Source organism: Lepus europaeus, chromosome 22 (assembly GCF_033115175.1).
Source record: "Lepus europaeus isolate LE1 chromosome 22, mLepTim1.pri, whole genome shotgun sequence".
Classification (NCBI taxonomy): Eukaryota; Metazoa; Chordata; class Mammalia; order Lagomorpha; family Leporidae; genus Lepus; species Lepus europaeus.
The window spans coordinates 23,971,199-23,994,867 of NC_084848.1; the positions used below are offsets into that span (position 1 = coordinate 23,971,199).

General features: G+C 45.5%; 1 protein-coding gene across 2 annotated transcripts; it reads left to right on the forward strand.

Moving 5' to 3' along the window:
- Positions 1–28: 28 nt before the first annotated feature.
- ALKBH1 (alkB homolog 1, histone H2A dioxygenase) lies at positions 29–23,350 on the forward strand. Of its 2 annotated transcripts, none has more exons than XM_062181443.1 (6): positions 29–216; positions 2,997–3,105; positions 7,619–7,781; positions 15,661–15,751; positions 20,984–21,177; positions 22,205–23,350. In XM_062181443.1, the coding sequence occupies exons 1-6, from the start codon at positions 34–36 to the stop codon at positions 22,407–22,409; spliced, it is 945 nt and encodes a 314-aa protein (XP_062037427.1). In that variant the 5' UTR covers positions 29–33; the 3' UTR covers positions 22,410–23,350. The 2 variants fall into 2 exon arrangements, with proteins under 2 accessions (XP_062037427.1, XP_062037426.1); XM_062181442.1 differs by having other exon boundaries at positions 21,910–23,346.
- Positions 23,351–23,669: the final 319 nt, after the last annotated feature.

A 23,669-nucleotide genomic window follows, 5' to 3' on the forward strand; every position in this document is an offset into this window, starting at 1 on the left:
ATCTGCTTCCGGGTCAAAGGGTCCGGCGGCGACATGGGGAAGATGGCGGCGGCCTTGGGCTCTGTAGCGACGCTGGCGACAGAGCCTGGGGAAGACGCCTTTCGGAAACTTTTCCGCTTCTATCGGCAAATTCGGCCGGGGACCGCAGACCTGGGAGGGGTCATAGACTTCTCGGCGACCCACACATCCCGCGACACGGGTCCTGGTGCCCATAAGGTACGCAGAAAGGAGCGGCGCGCACCTCCCAGTCGCCTCGCGTCACTTCACGAGGGGACTTCCGTGTCCTCTCCCCTTCGCTTCCAGACTGGTTGTTTTTAACGATCACCGCCCTCCCTGGGCGCCGGCCAGCACGCTTTGGCGTTCTCGCGTTGTGCTGCCGGCCGTTCCCAGCGGCGGCGGCGGCGGCCAGAAAAGCCTGGGAATTAGTGTTCATTCCTTCCCGTAATCCTCCATTTATACTTCTGTTTAACCCCATAGAATGTCCCCCCACCGAGTAATCCCGAACCCTGGGGGATCTGACGTTAGTTAAACCGCTGTGCGGGAAACTAATTCCTGCCATCTCCCGTCCTTTTAGAAAAAGTCATAAAAGTTAAATATTCCCTCCAAATTGAAAATAAATGGCAAACGAATATAAATGGAATCCAAAAGCTGTTGGTTGTTTCTACTTTTTTCCCGTGAGAACTAAGGAGAACATAATAGGGAGGAGGGGGCCGGGGTCGACTACAACTGTAGTACAGGTATTGTTTCCTCCGGATCACTTTACCGTTGAGGATGTGTATAGTCCCTTAAAGTGCTCTCATTCTTGTCCACAAATGTCTGTGTGAGGCTTTCTTTCCAGGCTTAACAGCATCCAATAAAACTCAAATGCTGTAATCCCTGTAATCTCAGCTTCTCAGCAACTCCACTAGCCAAAATGGCCTTCCGAGCTGCAAAAATACAAAGTCTGCATCCCAAGAATAATATATTTGACTCAGGAGAACCCATCAGGCCCTCATTCTGCTCCTTTTACCTGGATTTTTATTGTAGTACTTGTATGTGTATCCTTTTAGAGTTTAGCCACTCAGCTGTTCATTGAGTGTTTCCCACAGAACCTACAGCACTCAGTAAGTAAAGTATGTGTTCAGTACATGAAAACTTGGGAGTTTAGTTCCCCAGCTCAGAATAGCAAATTAGACAAGTTGCTGTTCCAAGACAGCTGAGCAAAGCAGTGGGGTGAGTGATGGCCAACAGTTTGGCAAGGGAGGATACAGAAAAACTTGAAAAGCTCAGTAGTTTGGTTTAGTTTGGCCAGTGATAAAATAGATTGAATAGTGTACTTCAGTTCTAAGGGTGTTGCTGAATTATAGTACAGTATTCAGTGTGACCTGTTCAAGAAATTATCACAAAATGTTTTAACAGCCCCTCAGTACCTGGAAAACTCCGCTGAGCAAGACTCTCAGGGGGTTCCAGACTGCCGTTTTATTGCAGAGCCTGGTCATACACCAGCCACATGCTGGTATTTTGTCTGGAAACCTTCACTCTTGGAGAAGGCGATAGGATAAATTTCCCTTTGGAAGAATGCATTTGGCGTATTCTAAGATAAGCCAGATCTGAAGTTTATTCATGGAAGAATAAAGGTTGTTTTTGTTTTTTCCTTAATCTCCTTATTCAAATAATTAACCAATATTATGAGACATCCAGAAGATACTGGAATGTGCTAAGAAAACTCATCAAGTGCTGAAGTACTAACAAAAGCTTCACCTAAAAGAGAGTGAAAATTGTACTCTTAGTAGATGGAGTTCCCCGTATTTCATTGCACATTTTTTCTTTCTGGTTATGGTTCTTTTTCTATTCTCTCACCTTCCCTAGCCTGTTGTTCCTTATAGCTCTGTTTGAGCAGCAGTCATCTCCAAGTGCCTCCAAAAGCAGTATTGTTAGCTCTAACAAAGTAAAATGCGTTGTACCCTGTGATATTTGATATACCAAACATCCTTCATAATTAAGAATTCTATCGTAAGTCACAAAGGTGTGGTTTCAAGTCCTGCTTCCTCTTCTTATTTTTTTAAAGATTTATTTATATATTTGTTTTTTTTTTCTTTTTTTTTTTTTTTAAGATTTATTTATATATTTGAAAAGCAGAGTTAAGAGACAAGAAACAGCAAATGAGAGATCTGTCCACTGGCTCACTCCCCAAATGACACAATAGCCTGGGCTGGGCCAGGCTGAAGCTAGGAGCCTGGAACTCCATCGTGGTCTCCCACATGGGTATCAGGAGCCCAATTACTGGGCCATCCTACAATGCTTCCCCAGGCACATTAGCAGGGAGCTAGATCATAAGTGGAGCAGCCAGGATTCAAACTGGACTTCATATAGGATGCTAGTGTCATGGGCTGCAGACTGACCCACTGCACTACAACCTCTGCTCCCAACCTCCACTTCTAATCCAGCTTCCTAAGACACACTCTGGGAGGCAACAAATGATGGCCCAAGTGGAGTTTCTGGCTCAGTAGCTTGGCCCAGCTGATTCTTTCTCCAACTCTGGCTCTGTCTTTCAAATAAACTTTTTTTTAAAAAAAATCTTACTCCAATTTATTTTTAAATTTTGAAATTTTAGTTTATTTGTATTTATTTAAAAGGCAGAAGCACACATACAGAGAGAGGGAGAGAGAGATATCTTCCAAGTACTAGTTCATTCCCTAAATGAAGCCAGGAGCCTGGAACCCAATCCTGGTCTCACATGTGGGTGGCAGAGACCCAGCTACTTGAGCCATGACCTGCTGCCTCATTACCAATAATCTTAATGTTGTATAACTTTCTAGCGTTTGATAGTGTATGGATTAGGAAACTGAGGCTCTAACAAGTGACTTTAAAGTCCTAGATCAAGTGATGGAGCTAAGCTTAGGATTCCAGACTTCACTGCTGGGTTGGTCCTATATCAGTGTTGTCTTTGGAAGTTTCAGGTTCTCAGGGTAGACTTACAAAATAGCAGCCTCTGACCTTTTTTTCCTTATTACTAGGTCGTCAGATCTCAGCTAAACGTGTCCTCAGTCAGTGAGCACGATGCACGGAGAGCAGGACTTCAGCCAGTCAGCAAGTGGCGAGCGTATGGCCTTGAAGGCTACCCTGGTAGGTGCAGCTGACCTCAGAGAAGCAGAATTCCTCGTCATTTGTCTAATATTAGGGGGTGGGGGAAACTGTGAGCAAGTAAGTATGCAAAACTGAACATAAATGTTCCATTCCCAAATCCATTATAAATTGTGCATTGTCTAAGAAGTTGATTCCCAAAAGAGTAGAACATTCCCAAAGAGTAGACCAGAGGCAGCCCTGACTATCTTATATAGCAAGAAGTGGCATAACAAATAGAAAAAAAAGACCTTGACTCTCTGGGCTGTCTGCCACAGCTCTGAACATTTATTCAAGCAGAAGAACTGCTTTAAGTAATAGAATATTCATCATTTTCAGTCTGGTTATATTCACAAATGCCATAACTTCAAACTTGTTAAGGTTGAGCATTTAACAAGAGAGTTATAGTTAATGATATAAAAAATCCCAATAGACTTCACTAATTTATTTTTAAAGAGTTATTTGTTTACTTGAAAGGTAGTTAATGAGAGGGATACCTTCCATCCTCTGGTTTCCCCCCACCCCTCACCCCACAGTTGGCTACAGTGACCTGGGCTCGGCCAAGCCAAACCCAGGAGCCAGGAACTCCATCAGGATCTCCCACATGGGTAGCAGGGGCCCAGACACTTGGGCCATCTTCCTCTGTTTTCCCAGGCACATTAGCAGGAAGCTGGATCAGAAGTGGAGCAGCCAGCACTTGAACAGGAGCTCATATGGGATGCTGGTATTGAGGCAGCAGCTTAACCTACTGCATCACAGTACAGCCCCATTAGTTGTGAAGTTTAATTTTTGCTTTGTGTAATTCACTTTACAGATAAAGAAATTAAGGTAATAGTGAAGAGTGGGAATGTTACTTAACCTTTTTTCTAGGCTCATAGGGTTACTATAGATTATTATAAACTATTTAGAAGATTCTAAAATGCTTTATTTGACCAATATTTTACCTGTCATCTGTTTCTAAGAGATGCAAAGTTAATTTTACACTTGTGATTTCAAATGTGGGTTAAAAGCAAGGAGAAATCAAAGAAGTATTAGTTTTCATTAATTAAAGGGCCAAGGCTAATACAGCCTTAGTATAGTATAACTACTAAAATATTTGTTAGTAGTATGACACGATACAACAGCTATACTACTTCCTCAAAAGGCCTCATGCACTTTAGTTCTACAAAGTCACAAAGAAAACAATTGAATGATATCTTGATGTGTGAAAGCACCAGTCTCCATGAGTTTAAGTGAATTTAGAACATGTTTCACCAACGATCTTTTTCATACTTGTTCCTTGGAGGCTGCTCTTTTAACTTTTATCTGTAGTGCCTGTTTTCAACGCCATGATTTTCTATTCCTTGGCAAGTCAGAGTTATACAGAGAGAGAAGGAGAGGCAGAGAGAGAGAGGTCTTCCATCTACTGGTTCACTCCCCAGGTGGCCGCAACGGCCAGAGCTGCACCGATCCAAAGCCTGGAGCCAGGAGCTTCTTCCAAGTCTCCCACGCGGGTGCAGGGGCCCAAGGACTTGGGCCATCTTCTACTGCTTTCCCTTTGGGCCTTCTTAAAAAACTGTTCAGACTACGAAGTTTTCGGTTTTGTATTTTCCTAACTGGTGTACCTGCTTTATGAGATTTTCTAGGATTTCCTGCTTAAGTTCTTTATGTGGGTTGGTGCCTCTTGTCCTTTGCAGTTTTGTTCTGTCCTCCCTATCAGTGTAAGCTGGATTGAATAGGAATATAATGTCCAAAAGGAGATAATAGTCTCCTCTTACTCTAAGCTGATCAGAAGGATTATGTTTACTTTTGGATCTCACTTACTCTGAAGGAGCATGAGTTTATCAAACCAGTTTTTAGAAGAGTGAGCAGGAAGAGGTCAGGAAACTTAGTCCAGAGAAGAGGGACTTTCAGAGGAACATGACAGCAACATTTGAAAAGATGTCATGTACAAGAAGGGTTGGGGGCTCGCACTGTGGCGCAGTGGGTTAACGCCTAGAGCACTGGCAAAGCAGCAGAGGATGGCCCAAGTCCTTGGGCCCCTGCACCCATGTGGGAGACCTGGATGAAGCTCTCAGCTCCTGGCTTCGGATCAGCTCAGCTCTGGCCGTTGGGGCCATTTGTAGAGTGAACCAGTGGATGGAAGACCTCTCTCTGTCTCTACCTCTCTCTGTAACTCTATCTTTCGAATCAGTAAAATAAATCTAAAGGAGAAGAAGAATAAGAAGGGCTAAGAAATAGTGAAGACCAGGGTCGGCGCTGTGGCGTAGTGGGTAAAGCTGCCACATACAGTGCCTGCATCCCATATGGACACTGGTTCGAGACCCGGCTGTTCCACTTCCGATCCAGTTCTCTGCTATGGCCCGGGAAAGCCGTGGAAGATGGCCCAAAACCTTAGGCCCCTGCACCCGCATGGGAGACCCAGAAGAAGCTCCTGGCCCTGGCTTCGGATCAGCACAGCTCCAGGCATTGCAGCCAATTAGGGAGTGAACCAGCGGATAGAAGATCTCTCTCTCTTTCTCTCTCTCTCTCTCTCTCTCTCTCTCTCTGCCTCTCCTTCTCTCTCTGTGTAACTCTGACTTTCAAATAAATAAATCTTAAAAAAAAAAAAAAGAAGAAGAAAAAGAAGTAGTAGTGAAGACCAGTAGTTATGACAGTTCTAGTGCCAGCTATCTGGGTTCATATCCTTGCTCTGCCACCTACCAACCCTATCACCTTGGGCAAATTACTTCATCTCTCTTGGACTCAGTTTCTTCGTGTGTAAAATGTGTATTAAAATAGTACCCGCTGGCTGGTGCCGTAGCTCACTTGGCTAATCCTCTGCCTGCGGTGCCGGCATCCCATATGGGCACCAGGTTCTAATCCCAGCTGCTCCTCTTCCAGTCCAGCTCTCTGCTGTGGCTCTGGAAGGCAGTGGAGGATGGTCCAAGTGTTTGGGCCCTGCACCCGCATGGGAGACCAGAAGGAAGCACCTGGCTCCTGGCTTCGGATCGTCGCAGCAACAGCCATAGCGGCCATTTGGGGTGTGAACCAATGGAAGCAAGACCTTTCTCTCTGTCTCTCTCACTGTCTAACTCTGCCTGGCAAGAAAAAAGAAAAAGACAAAAGGAAGCACTGAGATATCACAAGGTAACGACTGCAGGAAGCAGCTGTGACCCTGCAACTGGTGGGGAAACAGAAACACTTGGAATTACTGACTTTAGGTGCGTGAAAGCGAGGTCATTAGAGCCAGGTCTTAGACTTTTTAGGAGGCAGCGTAATGAATTTGGTTCCAGTGATTGAAAAAGCTACATCAAGGCCAGCGCCGAGGCTCACGAGGCTAATCCTCCGCCTTGCAGCGCCGGCACACCGGATTCTAGTCCCGGTCGGGGCACCGGATTCTGTCCCAGTTGCCCCTGTTCCAGGCCACTCTCTGCTGTGGCCAGGGAGTGCAGTGGAGGATGGCCCAAGTTCATGGGCCCTGCACCCCATGGGAGACCAGAAGCACCTGGCTCCTGCCATTGGATCAGCGTGGTGCGCCGGTTGCAGCGCGCCAACCGCGGCGGCCATTGGAGGGTGAACCAACAGCAAAAGGAAGACCTTTCTCTCTGTCTCTCTCTCTCTCACTGTCCACTCTGCCTGTCAAAAAAAAAAGCTACATCAAGACATCTTCTCTCCTGCAGTCCTCCATTAGTGCCCCCTGTGAGCACAGGTGAGCAGGGAGCCAGTAGGCAAAGAAGAAATGTAGTTGGCAGGGTCCCAGTCGCACATTGTGAAGCCACATATAGAATAGACTGGAAGGTGAAGCACAAAGTAGGAGAGTGAGCAGCACTCTGTTCATTGGTGACTTTCAGATCTGTATTTTAGTTAAAGTCGAGGAAGACGTCAGCCTGCTGTGCCTGGGCTAAATGAAGTAGGGAGGGAGAGAAGGCTCGGCTGACTGCAGATGGCAGTGCCGGACGAAAAGAGGAGGGTAGACTTTGGGCACTTCCACTTCTGAAGTTTTCTTTGAGGTAACACAGTAGACAGTTAACCTTGTTGAGTGTCTGTTTCTCTTGAAAATGACCCAGAAAGCTAGATTTCTTTGTATGGTTGTCAATGTCCAAAGTTCTTGAAAACTTAACTTTCTGGGTAGCAGCACTGTGGCGTAGTGGGTAAAGCTGCTGCCTGCAGTGCCAGCATCCCATATGGGCACTGGTTCAAGTCTCAGATCCTTGGGCCTCTACACCCACATGCGAGACCCGGAAGAAGCTTCTGGCTCCTGCCTTTGGATCGGCACAGCTCCAGCTGTTGCGGCCATTTGGGGAGTGTACCAGCGGATGGAAGACCTCTCTCTCTCTATCTCTCTCTCTCTCTCTGCCTCTGCTTCTCTGTAACTCTGCCTTTCAAATAAATGAGTAAATCTTATAAAAAGAAAGAAACTACCTTTCCATGAACTTGAAGTATGACTAAAATGATGTGGGGGTAAACAGCAGAACAGAGGATAGAGGATGTCAGAAATCACCTGCGTAACTGGAGAATTCCCCTCTCCTTTTTCCTCTGCCCATCTTTTATGTAGGATTTATTTTTATCCCCAACCCCTTCCTGCCGGGCTACCAGTGGCACTGGGTGAAGCAGTGCCTTAAGTTTTACTCCCAGAAACCTAATGTGTGTAACCTGGACAAACACATGGCTAACGAGGAGACCCAGGATCTGTGGGAGCAGAGCAAGGAGTTTCTGAGGTAAGTCTTCTCGGTGAGAGTCAAGTGTTAATACTCAGCCCAAGTCATTAACTGTTCTGTAACAGTGCAGGTAGAGCACTGGCTTCTATTTGTCCCCTCATTGTTTCCACACAGTACAGCACATTGGCTTTTCCCCAGGAACGTTTGGACAGATGCTTTGACATTTGTATTAAGTGGAGATCCATTTTAAAGATTTGCTTATCATAACTACATTCTGAGTTCATCCTCATTAATCATCCATAGTCTGTTTTCATCAGCCTTAGCCCCTTTTTCTACTTTACAGTGACTTCCTTTGAAGACTTCTGGTGGCCTATAGAATAGCAACATTGAAAACTATTGACTTCCCTCTTCTAAGAGGAAATCATTGCTACTAATTGTTTTGTGATAAGTTATTATAACACATGAAGTTAATATCTGTACCTCCCAGGGTTTCAGCATTCATTCCATTATTCCACAAGTGCTTATTGAGGGTCAGTTCTGTACCAGGCTTGCTGCTAGGCATTGGAGACACAAAATTGAACAAGGTAGTTCTGCACTCAGTAGTGCATAGTTTATGGCAGGAACTCAGCTACCTACTGAAATGATAACAGCAGAGTTCAGAAGGAGTTACGATGGGAGTAGGGAAGCATTGTGAGTTTACAAAGGAGGAAGTTATTCTTCCACACAGGGTATAGGTGTCAAGAAAAATAATTTATTCATTGACTATATTTTTTAAAAAATTATTTATTTACTTAAAAGGCAGAGTTACAGAGAGGCAGAGAGAGATCTTCCATCTGCCAGTCCCCTCCCCAATTGACCAAAATGGCCAGAGCTGAGCTGATCCGAAGTCAGGAGCCAGGAGCTTTCTCCGGGTCTCCCATGCGGGTACAGGGGTCCAAGGACTTGAGCCATCTTGTACTGCTTTCCCAGGTCATAGCAGAGAGCTGAATCAGAAGTGGGGCAGCCAGGACTCAAACCAGCACCCATATGAATTGCCAGCACTGCAGGCGGCAGCTTTACCCTCTATGCCACAGCGCCGGCCCCTATATTACTTTATTTTATTTGTTTGTGTGCATTTGAACTGACCTTTAGACATGATTAGGAGTTTGCCACTCAAAAATCGGAAAAGGCTGTTTTTGGTAGAGAAAGCATCTTGACCAGAGATTTAGTGTTTAAGATAGAAGTTCTGTGAGATGGGAGCACAGGACGCGTGCAGTGCCTCCGTATGCTTATTCAGCAGCTCTCTGGAGTTGCTGCTGTGTGTCAGACACTGTGTATGAGTATTAGAGGTTCAAAGACAGGTAAGAAGCAGTTTCTGTCTTCAAGGAATTTGTCGTTTAGTTGGGGAAATAGACATAAACATATTAGGAATAATTTGGCAGGTGCACAAATGGAGTTTATATGATATAATGGGGATGATTACGTAGGTGGCTAGGTTAGAAGAGATTGTGAAAAATGCACCCTGAAGGTCATGAGTAGGATTGGAAAAACATGCAGCGGGGAGGTAGGTTAGGTCTAGGTTGTAAAGGTTTCAGTGGCATAGAGCACCAATTCTGGAGTCAGATTAACTGTTCAGACCTGACTCTGCCACTTACTAGCTGTGTAAGCTCGAGCAAGTTTCTTAACCTTTCTGTGCCTTCTAACAGTCCTTGCTTTAGTGAATAGTGTGAGAATTAAACAAGGTAATATGTGCGAGGTCCCTAGAATTATACCTATTAAAACCGTTCTGCCAGCTTTGTGTCCTGTTTGGTCTTCAGTGGTCCCAGTAGTGCAGTCTTCAGAAACTAGCAAGCTGGTTCTGACACAGGGCAGTAGAAGATTTTCTTAAGTTGAAAAGGAAAAAGCTACAAATCAGTGATTTTCCTTTTTAAAGCCTTCTTGGTCTTTATGGTAAGTATGATATAGGCAGGAACAGTGAAGAAAAACCACTCTTAAGCTTTTAGTGATGTCTTTTTAGAATTGAGAACAAAATAGGAAGATCTTGGTTGAGTGAAATTAAGGAGCTTATTGTTATAAACCAGCCTGTGTTTTCAAGTAATTGATTTTTTCCCTTCTGACATATGACTTTGCAGAAATCCTGGCTGTCTTCCGAGATAGCTCAGATGAATCTTTGTAATAAATCTTCCTGTAAACAATGGTGAGATACATTTTTTATCCAATAAATTAGCAAAAATAAAAACGTGGTAATCATACCTTATGTTGTCAAGGGTTGGATGAAATTGGTGTACTCAGACACTGTGCTGGTGGCATTGAAGATCAATTGGGTCCCTAGTTCTCATTCTGTCACTGTGATCTGTGTTGCTGTTTCCTCCTGTGGGAAGTGGAGGTGTTAGAATGGATAAATCTTCCACGATGATGGAATCATGGTCTGTGAGCCATGCTGGCGTCTGGATGCTGCTCTCCCAACTTTCCCAGGGTCTGTTACAAAGGAAGAGGGTTGGGGCCGGCGCTGTGGCGCAATAGCTTAAAGCCCTGGTCTGCAGTGCCAGCATCCCATGTCGGCACTGGTTTGAATCCCAGCTGCTCCACTTCCATTCCAGCTCTCTACTAATGGCCTGGGAAAGCAGTAGAAGATGGCCCAAATCCTTGGGCCCCTGCACCCACGTGGGAGACCCGGAAGAAGCTCCTGGCTCCTGGCTTTGGATCAGCTCAGCTCTGGCCATTGCTGTCATTTGGGGAGTGAACTAGCGGATGGAAGACCTTTCTTTTGTGGCTCTACCTCTCTCTCTAACTCTGTCTTTCAAATAAATAAAAATAAAAAAGAACAGATAAAAGGGAAAATATACAGGTACATCTGCAAGCATATTAAAAATAAAGAAAAATGAAGGAAAAGGGTCTTTTATAAAGGTTCCATGGGAATTCTGATTACATACCATAATGTCTTCCCACATTGAGAACCTATGAGCTAGAAGACCTCTAAAGATCCTTTGAATCTTAACATTCTAAAATTCTGCAACCAGGGAGAAGAAATTTTGAGAAGGAAATGAAGAAGTACTTGAACTTAGAGATGAAAATAGGACTGATCCCAGTATGAGGGCACCTGAGTTCTGTTTCATTCCCAACTACAGGTGCTCATGTAAGAGTACAGAAGGTACAAGCTCTTCATTGCAGCAGTTTTTGTTAATAACAGAAAATGAGAAACAGCCTGAAAGTCTTGTCAGCAGGAGGCCATATCAGTCAAACCTGGCATATCTCAACGGTAAAATGCGGCCATTCTAAAGATAAATTTGGAACCACCATTGTGGTGTAGCAGGTGAAGCTGCCACTCGGACACCAGCACGTTCCGTGATAGAGTCATAGTTCACGTCCCTGCTGCCCCACTTCCCATCCACGTTCCTTCTGATGCCCTTTGTAAAGCAGTGGAAGATGGCCCCATTACTTGGGTCCCTGCCATCCATGTGGGAGATCCGGATGCATTTCCTGGCTCCTGGCTTGGGTTTGGCCCAGCTATGGCTGTCGCAGGCATTTGAGGGGGAAAATCAGTAGATGGAAGGTCTCTCTCTCCTCTTACTTTGCCTTTTGAATATATAAATAGAATGTCAGTTTTTTTTTTAAAAAGGAAAAACCTACAATCTAGGGTAAGGCATTTGGCACAGCAGTTAAGACACCATTTGGGACATTCAGGTTCCATATTGGGAGGACCTGGATTAGAGTCCCCTCTCCAGTTCTGATCCTGTTTCCTGCTAATGTACACCCTGAGAGGTAACAAATGATGTCTTAAGTACTTGGGCCCTTACTGTTCACATAGGAGACCTAGAAAGAGTTCCAGGGCCATGGATGTAACTTAATCCAGTCCTGTGGATGTTTGGTGAATGAACAAAAAATGGAAGATTGATCTGTCTCTCTCCCTCTCTGCCTTTATCTACCTGTATTGCTCAGCCTTTCACATGAATAAATATAAAAACTTTAGGAGCAGGCATTTGGCACAGTGGTTGATTTGCCACTTGGGATGCCCAAATCCCATATCAGAGTACCTGGTTCAAGTCCCAACTCCTCTGCATACAAACCAGTTTCCTGTTAATCTATACCGTAGTAGACATCAGGTGATGGCCCAAGTACTTGGGTTCCTGCCAGCCTTGTGGGAGACACAGATTGCATTCTGGGCTCCTGTCTCAGCCATGGCAGTTGTGGGCATTTGGGGCGTAAACCAGCAGGTATAAGATTTTTCTCCATCTCTCTGCCATTCAAATAAAAATAAAATAGAACTTAGAAAAATTGAAAGCCAGGTCTCCAGCAAATACAGCAATAGGCGTTGGAGTCAGAATAAATTCAGTCATTTCTCACCATTTCTATCACAATCACCTTGGTTTAAGCCACCATTATTTCTTATCTAAACGACTGCGTAGCCTCCTAAATTCCCTATGTCTGCTCTCACCCCTCTTCAGTCTGTTCTCTGCCTAGAATGTAGTAGTCATGTCATTTTGTTTGATAGCTTCCCATCTGCAATTCAGGTTTTGTTTTTTTTTTTTAAGATGTATTTATTTATTAGAGAGGCAGAGAGAGGGAGGGATGGAGGTCTTCCATCTGCTGGTTCACTCCCCAGATGGCCACCACGGCTAGAGCTGTACCAATCTGAAGCCAGGAGTTTCATCTGGGTCTCCTACTCAGATGCAGGGGCCCAAGGTCTTAGGTCATTTTCCACTGCTTTCCCAGGCCGTAGCAGAGAGCTGGATTCGAAGTGGAGCAGCCGAGACACGAAGCAGTGCCCAAAGGGATGCTGGCACTGCAGGTAGCAGCTTTACCCTGCTATGCCTCAGCACCAGTCTCTCTCTCTCTTTTTTTTTTTTTTTTTTAAGATTTGTTTGTTTGAAAGTTGGAGTTACGCCCATTTACTCCCCAAGTGGTTCAAACAGCCCGGAGCTTCATCTGCGTCTCACACATAGGTGCGGGGGCCCAAGGATTTGGACCATCTTCTGCTTTCCAAGACACATTAGCAGGGAGTTGGATTGAAAGTGGAGCAGCCGGGACTCAAACCAATGCCCGTATGGGATGCCAGCGTTGTAGACAGCCACTTAAAGCGTTACTCCACAACAGCTCTCCCGATTCCAGCTTCCCGCTGATGTGTACCTTAAGAGTCAGCAAGGATGGTTCAAGTGGTTTGGTTCCTGCCACCCAGGTCAGAGATCTAGATTGAGTTCACGGTTCAGTCTAGCCTAGCCCAGCCCTCGCTACCGTTGTGAACATTGCAGGAATGAACCAGCAGATCTGTCTCTTCTACTCTTGCTTGCCTGCTTGCTCTCTAGCTCTCTCATTCACCCTCTCCTCCCCCCCACTTCTCATCCTTCCTGCCTTTGAAATAAAAAAGGAAAGCTTCATTTAAAAACCATCAGCAGGGGCCAGAGCTATGGCATCCCATGGGTACCAGTTCTAGTCCCAGCTGCTTCATTGCCAATCCAGCTCCCTGCTAATGCACCTGGGAAGGCAGCAGAGGATGGCCCAAGTGATTGGGCCCCTGCACCCACATCAGAGACCTGGAAAAAGCTCCTGGCTTTGGCCTGGCCTGGCTCCAACTGTTTTGGCTAACTGGAGAGTAAACCGGCTGATGGAAGATATCTCTCCCTCTCTCTCTCTGTAACTCTGCCTTTCAAATAAAAAGATCTTTTAAAAAAAAATCAGCAAAGAGAAGAGGCACGTGCAGCTAAAATCCAGGGAAAATCAGGCCTGAGTTTGCAGGGGTCCTCTGCTAATGAACTCCCAGGATGGGCTTAGTTCCCCCGGCAATGAGTTGTGACAAGATTGTCGAGAGATCTGCCAGAGAACCTCAGTGCCTAGGTTTTTAGTAGTAACTGATCATGTGGGTACTCTGGCAAAATTCTAAACTCTTGAAGGAAAGCCGGTGTTCAACATAAACATATTTTTGAACTGTGAACCACTCTTAATTCTGGGAATAGTGTGAACTCTCCCAAAATCCAAGTTTCAAATGCCCACCCAGGGTGTCTTTGTAAGCAGGCCTTTCAAAGGATAGCAGTCGGGCCCTGTGTTTCTTTCTGCACACCTGTCCTAAATAAATCAGTGTCCATCCCATTCCTTTTATCTGCTGGTCTTGATGTATGTCTGTGTCACGATGTCCTTCTTAGAATGTAAACCTTGTAAGGACAGATAGCATTTGTTCTGTACATTCTTTGTCAGACATCACGGTGAGTGACACTAAGAATGTGAGCCTCTAATAAATCTTCTGCTTTAGTTTATGCTGGGAAGCGCCTGTCATATCACCACCTGCTTAAATGCTGGCCACTTTTCAGTGCCATACCACCTCACTGCTGCAGAGCCTTAACTGATTAGTTGAGTTTGCCCTGTCCTTTTTCTCAATGCTTGTACACCTCAAAGTCTCTGCTATTCAGTTTAGTATAGTATCACTAGAAGTTATACTGCCTTGAATTTTCCCCTCACTTATACTTCAGCTTTCCAGTCTTGCATATGTCATCTCTTGTTAGAATATAAACTCTTGGGGCTGGTTAAAGCCACTGCCACCTGCAACACCAGGATCCCATATGGGTGCCAGTTTCAAGACCTAGCTGCTCCACTTCTGATCCAGCTCCCTGCTAATGTGCCTGGGAAGGCATTGGAAGGTGGCCCAAACGCTTGGGCCCCCGCATTCACATGGGAGATCTAGAGGGAGCTTCTGGCTCCAGGTCAGCTGTTGTGGTCATTTGAGGAGTGAACCAGTGGATGGAAGATTCTCTCTCCCTCTCTCTCTCTCTCTGTGCCTCTTCCTCTCTCTCTGACTCTTAACTTTCAAATAAATAAATAAGTCTATAGAATATAAACTCCTTTAAGGAGTCTGAACTTATGTTTTTTAAACAGCTGTGGTGTGGGACAAAAAATGTTTTGGTTGATTAATGATATTAAGAAGAATTGATTTAAATGATTAAGCCTAGCACTGTCATATTTTTAGATATTTACAGATAAACAAAACAAGCTTCCTCTTTAGAACAAAGCAGTTTTGTGGATTTGAGCAGACAAGTTACAACTGCAGGAAGAGGCCTTCTCTTACAGAAAACTGCTGGGGTTTCAACAGGGGATGTCAAACCAAGTCAATTACAACAATGCCTTAATTGATAGCTAAGCCTCGATTATGTAAGCCATGTTACATAGGGTGAGAGAAGTCATGTTAAACCATTTATGTTTGATTGTATATTATATTTTCGCCAAACTTTTTCCCCCTGACCTGCAATTCTGGGAAGCCACCATCAGTGGAGACGTAGTACTGACTGGTGACCCATGTGTGTTGTTAGCTATGCTTGTAGTGCCGTAATGCTCTTGGCCCCATTTTCCACAGACAGACAAGGACATTGCTGTCATTATTGAGATGCTGGACACTTGTCCTTTAAAATGTATTCCAGTCAGCAGTGGATTTAGAACCAAGAACTGGACATCAGAAGCGTAATGTGGGCCAGCACCGTGGCTTAACAGGCTAATCCTCCGCCTTGCAGCACTGGCACACCGGGTTCTAGTCCCGGTTGGGGCGCCGGATTCTATCCCGGTTGCCCCTCTTCCAGTCCAGCTCTCTGCTGTGGCCAGGGAGTGCAGTGGAGGATGGCCCAAGTCCTTGGGCCCTGCACCCCCATGGGAGACCAGGAGAAGCACCTGGCTCCTGGCTTCGGATCAGCGAGATGTGCCAGCCACAGTGGCCATTGGAGGGTGAACCAACGGCAAAAAGGAAGACCTTTCTCTCTGTCTCTCTCTCTCACTATCCACTCTGCTTGTCAAAAAAAAAAAAAAGAAAGAAAGCATAATGTGTTTTTTTCTTTTGTATTCTTAGTGACTTGTTCCAGTTTCCCCTCCGAACCGTGGCTAACAGCTTATGCCATGGAATATTAAATATAGACTGCAAGGTCCACCCAGAGGGCTGTTGCTGCCATTTGAGCTGAATAAATCCTCTTGTTGCCAATCTTTGCAGGTGTAAAGAAATGAATAAACGGAGACCGCGGAGTTTACTGGAGAAGCTGCGCTGGGTCACCCTGGGCTACCATTATAACTGGGACAGTAAGGTATTCAGATTGTCTTCATTGTTTTTTGCTTTGGTTTCTGTTTATATGCTTGGGTAGGCCACATAGTTGGATTTCTTCCAGGCCACCCTTGAAGTACAAGATTACCGGGGCCACCATTGCAGCACAGCAGGTTAAGCCACTGCCTGCAGCTCCAGCATCCCAGCTGCTCCACTTCCAATCCAGCTCCCTGCTGATGCATTTGGAAAGGCAGCAGAAGAGCTCCTGCCACCTGTGGGGGAGACCTGGAAGAAGCTCCTGGCTCCTGGCTTTGGCCTGGCCTAGACCCAGCTGTTGTCTTTTGGGGAGTGAACCATTAGATGGAATCTCTCTCTCTCTCTCTCTTTCTCTCAAACACATGCCTGCTGTCTCTCTGTAACTCTGCCTTTCAAATAATTAAATTTAAAAAAAAAGAAGAAGAAGTTCCGTGGAGGCAGACATTGTGGTGCAGTGGGTTAAGGCAACACTAGCATCCCATGTTGGAATGCTGGTTTGTGTCCCAGCTGCTCTACTTCCAATCCATCTTCTTACTAATGTGTTTGAGAAGGCAACAGATAATAGCCCAAGAGCTTGAGCCCTGCTACCCAAGTGGGAGACCTAGATGGGGTCCTTGGCTTCAGCCTGGCCCAGACCTGGCTGCTGCATCCATTTAAGGACTGAACCACATTCACTCAATCTCTCTCTCTCTCTCTCTCTCTTTCTCTTTCTCTCTCTCTCTTTCTGCCTTTAAATGAAAAAGGAAAAGAAAAAGCAGCAACTCCATGTTGGGGCCAGCATTGTGGTGCAGGGAGTTAAGCCATTATTTGTAATTCTGGCATCCTTTATAAAATAGCCAGTTCGAGTTCCAGCTACTCTGCTTCTAATCCAGCTTCCTGCTAATGTGCCTGGGAAGACAGCAGAGGATGGCCCAGATATTAGGCCCTTGCCAACAGGATGGAATTCTTGGCTTTAATGTGTCCCAGAGTTGGCACTTGGGGCCATTTGGGGAGTGAACCAGTGGATATAAGAACTCTTTCTGTCGCTCTGCCTTTCAAATAAATAACTTTCTTTTAAGAAGCGTCATGTAGTTCTAATGTTCTCTTCTTCTCACAAAAGCACTTCTAAGGTCTAGATACCTCTACCTGCTATATAACATCTGGGCAGGAAAGAGGTAAGAAAGGATTTCCTACAACTAACCAAGTTCCATGTTTTCTTGAGGTACAGTTTCTTTCCTGTTCTGTCTGCTTCAGAGAATCTCCAGTCCCTCCTTTGTCAGTAGCTGTTAGCTCAGTGAGATAAGAGTAAACTGAATAAAAACACATTGGTATAGATCATTTTCTGTGCTCCTAACCAGTTACATTTTTTTTTAAGATTTATTTATTTGACAGGTAGAGTTACAGACAGTGAGAGAGAGAGAGAGAGAGAGAGAGAGAGACAGAAAAGTCTTCCTTCTGTTGGTTCACTCCCCAAATGGCCGCAATGGCCAGAGCTATGCCAAACCGAAGCCAGGAGCCAGGTGTCCCCTCCCAATCTCCCATGCGGGTGCAGGGGCCCAAGCACTTGGGCCATCCTCCACTGCTTTCCCAGGCCATTATCAGAGAGCTGGACTGGAACAGGAGCAACCAGGACTAGAACCCTGCATCCATATGGGATGCCGGTGCCACAGGCAGAGGATTAACCTAGTGCGCCACGGCACCGGCCCCCTAACCAGTTACTTTCGAAAAGATCTATAGTTTAAGTCAACCAACTTAAACGCAAATATATTATCTGCTCCAGCTAATGACAGATGTTGCTTTAAAAATATTAGTGGTGTAATTCTGATTTTCAGAAATACAGATTCAATAAGAACCTAGTTATTTGTATTCAGGGAAGTGACTTTGTGAGTTAGTTTGGGCAAGGCAGGTTGGGTTTGAAATCTGCCTCTAATAACGATGATAGTAAAGCAAGCTGGTGCCTGCTATTACAAGGTTATTATGAGAATTCAGTGGTTAATGCCTTTAAAGAGATTACAGCCCAGGCCTAGCTGTTCTAAGCATGAGCACAGTAACTGTTAGCTATTGTTTTTAGTGCTAATGTTTTGATTGTTGATGTTGTCACTCCCAGGACCTCAAAGGTAATATAATTTACTAAGACAAATTGAGCATGAAAGCGATCCAGAATTCTGAATGCATAATCAATCAGAGAAAAGTGAAAGAATTTTATAAAATGAGTAGTGTAGAGACAGCTTAGATAGGGCTGAAAGCCTAAAAAGGAAATAATTTCATCATAGCAGAGGCTGTCTGGGGGTAAGATGGCAGCTCTGGCTGGTTGATTTTTTCTTAAATAACTAAAATTATGATAGAGCAGGGGTTGGCGCTGTGGTATAGCAGGTTAAGCCACTGCCTGGTATGCCAGCATCCCATATGGTTGCTGGTTCAAGTCCTGGCTGCTCTACTTTTGATCCAGCTCGCTGCTAATGCACCTGGGAAAGCAGCAGAAGATGGCGCAGGTCCCTGGGCCCTGTCACTCACAGGAGACCCAGAAGAAGCTCCTGGCTCTTGGCTTGGGTCTGGCCCAGCCCTGGTTATTGTGGCCGTTTGGAGAGTGAACCAGCAGATGGAAGATCTTGCTCTGTCTCTCCTTCTCTGTTAAATCTTTCAGAAAAATAAAGAATTTTTTTAAAAAATGATAGAGGAGGGCCAGTGCTGAGGCGTAGTGGGTAAAGTCGTCACCTGCAATACTGGCATCCCATATGGGTGCCGGTTCAAATCCCGGCTGCTCCACACCTGATCCAACTCTCTGCTATGGCCTGGGAAAGCAGTGGAAGATGGCCTAAGTCCATGGGCCCCTGCACCCACTTGGGAGACCTGAAGGAAGCTCTTGGCTCCAGATCAGCTCAGCTCTGTCCATTTTGCCCAAAGGATGGAAGGCCTCTCTCTCTCTCTCTCTCTTTCTCTCTCTCTCTCTCTCTCTCTCTCTCTCTCTCCTTCTCTGTCTGCCTCTCCTTCTCTCTCTCTCTCTCTAACTCTGACTTTCAAATAAATATATAAATCTTTAAAAAAAAAAATGATAGGGCAAACCTTAAAGTTCTCTGACTACAATTTTAGTTTTGAGAAACTGGAACTCTTAGTTGCGGCTCAGTAAAAGGAGAAAAAAATGAAGAAATGGAGAACTTCCCACTGAAGAGACTAGACTATTGTTTGAAGACTTTTTATACAAGTCTTCCATGTGCCTGAAGCTAAAGCTCACTTCAGCCAGAAACCCAGTACTTTTCTGTCCAGAGCCATGATTCTGTTGATCCGGCTGGAATGCCTCAGGACACCCGTGGCGGCCTGGGGGACAGTGGGTTTTCTAACCAGGTCTGAAGTTGATTTAGCAAAGGAAGCAAGGGGAGCAGTGGAGCATATTCAAGGGAAGAGTGTCCTTGTGCTGCCAGAATAGTCTTCCAGCTCGTCTGCCTGGAAAGCTGGGGTCAGAGTCTTCATCACACTGCTAACTTGCTGTTCCCGCGAATTATATACGGAGTGTAACTCGGAGTCAATCCAGATGTCTTGAGCATGTCATCCCATCAGACTGACTTATGAAATTAGCACTAAACCATATTGCTCAGAGAGGCATACAAGCAAACTGGCTAGGGCCAGCACTGTGGTGTAGTAGGTTAATCCTCTGCCTGCAGCACCGGCATCCCATGTGGGTGCCATTTCGAGTCCTGACTGCTCCACTTCCAATCCAGCTCCCTGAAAATGGCCTGGGAAACAGTGGGAGATGGCCTGAGTACTTGGGCCCCTGCACCTGTATGGGAGACCCAGAAGAAGCTCCTGACTTTGGATAGGCCCAGCTCTAGCCATTGCAGCCATTTGGGAGAGTGAACTAGCAGATGGAAGATCTCTCTCTCTCTCTCTCTCTGTCTCTCCCTCTCTTTGTAACTCTGCCTCTCAAAAAAAGTAAATCTTTAAAAAAAAAAACTGACCATAGTGTTTGAGTTGCTGCTCTGTTTTTTTTTTTTTTTTTTTTTGGGGGGGGGGTAGCTTTATTAGAAAACGTTGAAGAAAGAGTACAGAGAGATCCCATAGCCAGTTCCCTCTTCTACTGACAGCCTAGCTTAGTATGGTAATTTTGTCTTGACTGATGATCCAATAGCAGTACATTATTATAATATTTTAATAGTGAAGTCCATACTTCATTCAGATTTCTTTTTTTTTAATATTTATTTTATTTGAAAGGCAGAGTTACAGTGAGGCAGAGGCATAAAGAGAAAGGTCAGTCTTCCATCTGCTGGTTCACTCCCCAGATGGCTGTAATGGCTGGAGCTGAGCCGATCTAAAGCCAGGAGCCAGGGTTTCCTCTGGGTCTCCCACACGGTGCAGGGGCCAAGGACTTGGGCCATCTTCTGTTGCTTTCCCAGGCCATAGCAAAGAGGTGGGTTGGAAGTGGAGTAGCCAAGACTTGAACCGGCACCCATATGGGATGCCAGCACTGTAGGCTGCAGCTTTACCAACTACACCACAGCACTGGCCCCCAGATTTCCTTTGTTTTATCAAGTAGCCATTTTCTGTTCCAGAATCTTGGATCCTGTGTTTGTCATTATGTTTCTTTAGGTACCTCTTGGCAATGACAGTTTTGAGTTACCTTTTTTTGTTTTTTAATTTTTTTTTTTATTTGACAGGTAGAGTTGTAGATAGTAAGAGAGAGACAGAGAGAAAGGTCTTCCTTCCATTGGTTCACTCCCCAAATGGCCACTACAGCCAGTGCTGCGCTGATCCGAAGCCAGGAGCCAGGTACTTCCTCCTGGTCTCCCATGCAGGTGCAGGGCCCAAGCACCTGGGCCATCCTCCACTGCCTTTCCTGGCCACAGCAGAGAGCTGGACTGGAAGAGGAGCAACCAGGACTAGAATCCGGCATCCATATAGGATGCCAGCTCCGCAGGTGGAGGATTAACCAAGTGAGCCACAGCGCCGCCCCCTTGAGTTACCTTTTTACCCTAAGATAACTATCCTGCTTATGAGCAGTGTAGTAATTGCCTCATGTGCACTCTGTGCAGTGTGACTTTGTCTGGTTTATCACTGCGTGGGACAGCGCCCGCCACATAAAGCTCCAGGTGCGAGTGTTTTGAGTGGTTTATTATTCGTATGGGTGGATAGATAATGCTAACATCTGATGATGACAGTATTCATATTACTTTGTAGTTAGATGATTTTAAAGTGGTGATCTTATGCCCGTTTCCCATGCTCCTGAGATCATTGTTTATTTTTCTTATTTTCCCTATTTTTACCAAAGAAATACTCAGCAGATCATTATACACCTTTCCCTTCTGACCTGGCTTTCCTCTCAGAGCAAGTGGCCGCTGCCTGTGGCTTTCAGGATTTCCGGGCGGAGGCAGGCATCCTGAACTACTACCACTTGGACTCCACCCTGGGCATCCACGTGGACAGGTCTGAACTAGATCACTCCAAACCCCTGCTGTCCTTCAGGTAGGTTGGTTCCAGGAGGTGGGAGGACTTTTTATAATTCAGTTCTTTTTTCCAAAGCATTTTAAGCGAAAGTAAATAAAAACAGTTAACTATTTTCAAATGGCTGGATTCTATAATCTCTTGTTTTTGAACATCTTCATGAATCATAAAGTAAAATTCACCTAGTCCTTTAAAAGCAGTGACTAAATGATAGTAACTGTAATTTAGTAACTTAAGACAATGGCATATGCCTATGGGAATGGTGGAAAAAATAGACACACAAGAGGCCTTCCAGCAAAGGGAGTGAGTGGCCTTTTTGGAAGAGAGGAGGGAAGGACAGACTAAGACACAAAAACCTGAATAGTTTGCTCTCCTGGTTTCCCACTACTGTGCCATTATCCCAGCCAAAAAATGTTTTATTAATTGCCTTATCTTTCAAGTAAAGGGATGATAACATAGTAAAGGATTCAAATAATTTTATTGGAAGGCTTAAGTCTTAAAAGATGAGTCAATAGAAATTCTAGGTTAATGTTGAGAGTTCTCCATTGGCTACATCATCTCATTTAACTACATCAGATTTTATTTTGCAGCAGATCTGTGGGCTGCCGTAGGTTTAGGTGGCAGATCATGTGTTGGTCACTCAGACACAAGCCAGATGAGAAGGATTTTAGCTGAAATTAGGAAAGGGTGCAGTTAGCGTAACTTTTTCAAGTGCGGTTAATAATAGAATCCTGCTGTTTTTTGTTTTTGAAGCTTTGGACAGTCAGCCATCTTTCTGCTTGGTGGCCTCCAAAGAGATGAGACCCCCACAGCCATGTTTATGCACAGTGGTGACATCATGGTAATGTCAGGTTCCAGCCGCCTGTTGAACCACGCAGTCCCTCGGGTCCTTCCGCACCCTGAGGGGGAAGGCCTGCCTCGCTGCCTGGAGACGCCTCTCCCAGCGGACCTGCCCAGAGACTCAGTGGTGGAGCCCTGTTCTGTGCAAGACTGGCAGGTGTGTTCCAACTACTTGAAAACTGCTCGTGTTAACATGACTGTCCGACAGGTCCTGGCCACTGATGAGGACTTCCCCTTGGAGCCCACAGAGGAGAACAAAAGAGACCTCAGCAGCAGCGGGTCCTGCCGTCTGGATGATCACAACAGCCAAATCAAACGGGCAAGGCCAAACCCCGACAGCTGAGACCTGCAGCTCCCTTTCTTTCACACAAGCGAGTCTTCCAGTGAATGCCCACGCTGTTTTGTATTGCTAGGAACTTGTCACCAAGACAAGCCAAAAACAGACAGGGAGAAGACTTAGTGTGAGACCATTGCCTTGGAACACACCTGAAGTGGAAGCTGGTAACCGCTTTGCTCAGAAAGTGTGTGCCACGTTCCAGTCCTGTTTGATGTTGGCTCTGCTGCGTGTCGACCGTACCACCGGGGCGTCGTCATCTACAGCAGCTCTCTCGGCCTCCACCGTTACCGCGGCGGGAAGTGGAAGTGAGCGTCCGTGTCTGCGGAGTCTGAGTACCTCAGGTTTCACCGATGGGAAATACAGTGCCCCTCTCCTCACTGCATCTGGGTATCTTGCGGGCTTCAGCGAGCCGATAGACTCATCCTAACTCCCCCAGTCGCCCCTGGATTTTTGGATCTGTCCTGGCTGTCACAGAAGAATCCTGTACACATTGAGGCATTGAAACTGGAAATCTTTTCCTCTAGAAAGAAACTCAGTCCCAGGCTTTCTCTTGCCTAAACGGTAAATATTTGCAGACCCAAGGACAGGGGACCGTGATTTCTCCACGTGTCTTTTAGGTCTCCAGATGCTCCCTGTTTGGTTTGTAATGCAGTTTTAATTGTTGGGCCAAAAAAGCCCCAAGGGTATTCTGTTAATGTTTTCTCCATGAATAAACTTACTCAGTTTTAAATTAAAGATCTGTATCTGTCTTTGAAGGTTAGTGCATGGAATTGGCTCTTTTCCTAGTTGTGTTTGCTATTGTTCATGCTGGTGAAGCCCTCTGGCTGTGTCTACACTATACCCTTGCTCCACCCTAAATAGTGGTCTGTGTGGCTGTCTCACAGGAGAGAACATTCTCTGATGCTCCACTCACTGTATTTTGTCTGATGGTACAGAGTTGGGAAATGCATGAAGCCCTAAATTTTAATCTTTGTACCCCTACAAGCTTGACTCACTATACCCAGGCCAAATACTTTATTTTTTTCTGGGTCTTTTTTCTAAAGATTAATTTTTAGGAGCTAGCATTATGGCATAGCAGGTAAGGCCACCACCTGCAACACCAGTATCCCATATGGGCACCGCTTCATGTTCCAGCTGCTCTACTTCCAATCCAGCTCCCAGCTAATGTGCCTGAGAAAGCAGTGGAAGATGGCCAGAGTGCTTGGGCCCTTGCACCCACCGGAGCTCCTGGCTCCTGGCTTTCGTCATTGCAGCCATTTGGGGAGTGAACCAGCAGATAGAAGATCTGTATCACTTCTCTCTCTCTCTCTCTCTCAAATAAATATAATAAACTTTT

What these genes read in the sequence shown, in the direction of transcription:
- ALKBH1 (XM_062181442.1), top strand. Translation starts at nt 34, where the DNA reads ATGGGGAAGATGGCGGCGGCCTTGGGCTCTGTAGCGACGCTGGCGACA. An exon ending in ATTATAACTGGGACAGTAAG is followed by an intron (nt 15,752 to 20,983) that starts GTATTCAGATTG and finishes TTTTTACCAAAG; the next exon opens with AAATACTCAGCAGATCATTA. An exon ending in AAACCCCTGCTGTCCTTCAG is followed by an intron (nt 21,178 to 21,909) that starts GTAGGTTGGTTC and finishes TTGTTTTTGAAG; the next exon opens with CTTTGGACAGTCAGCCATCT.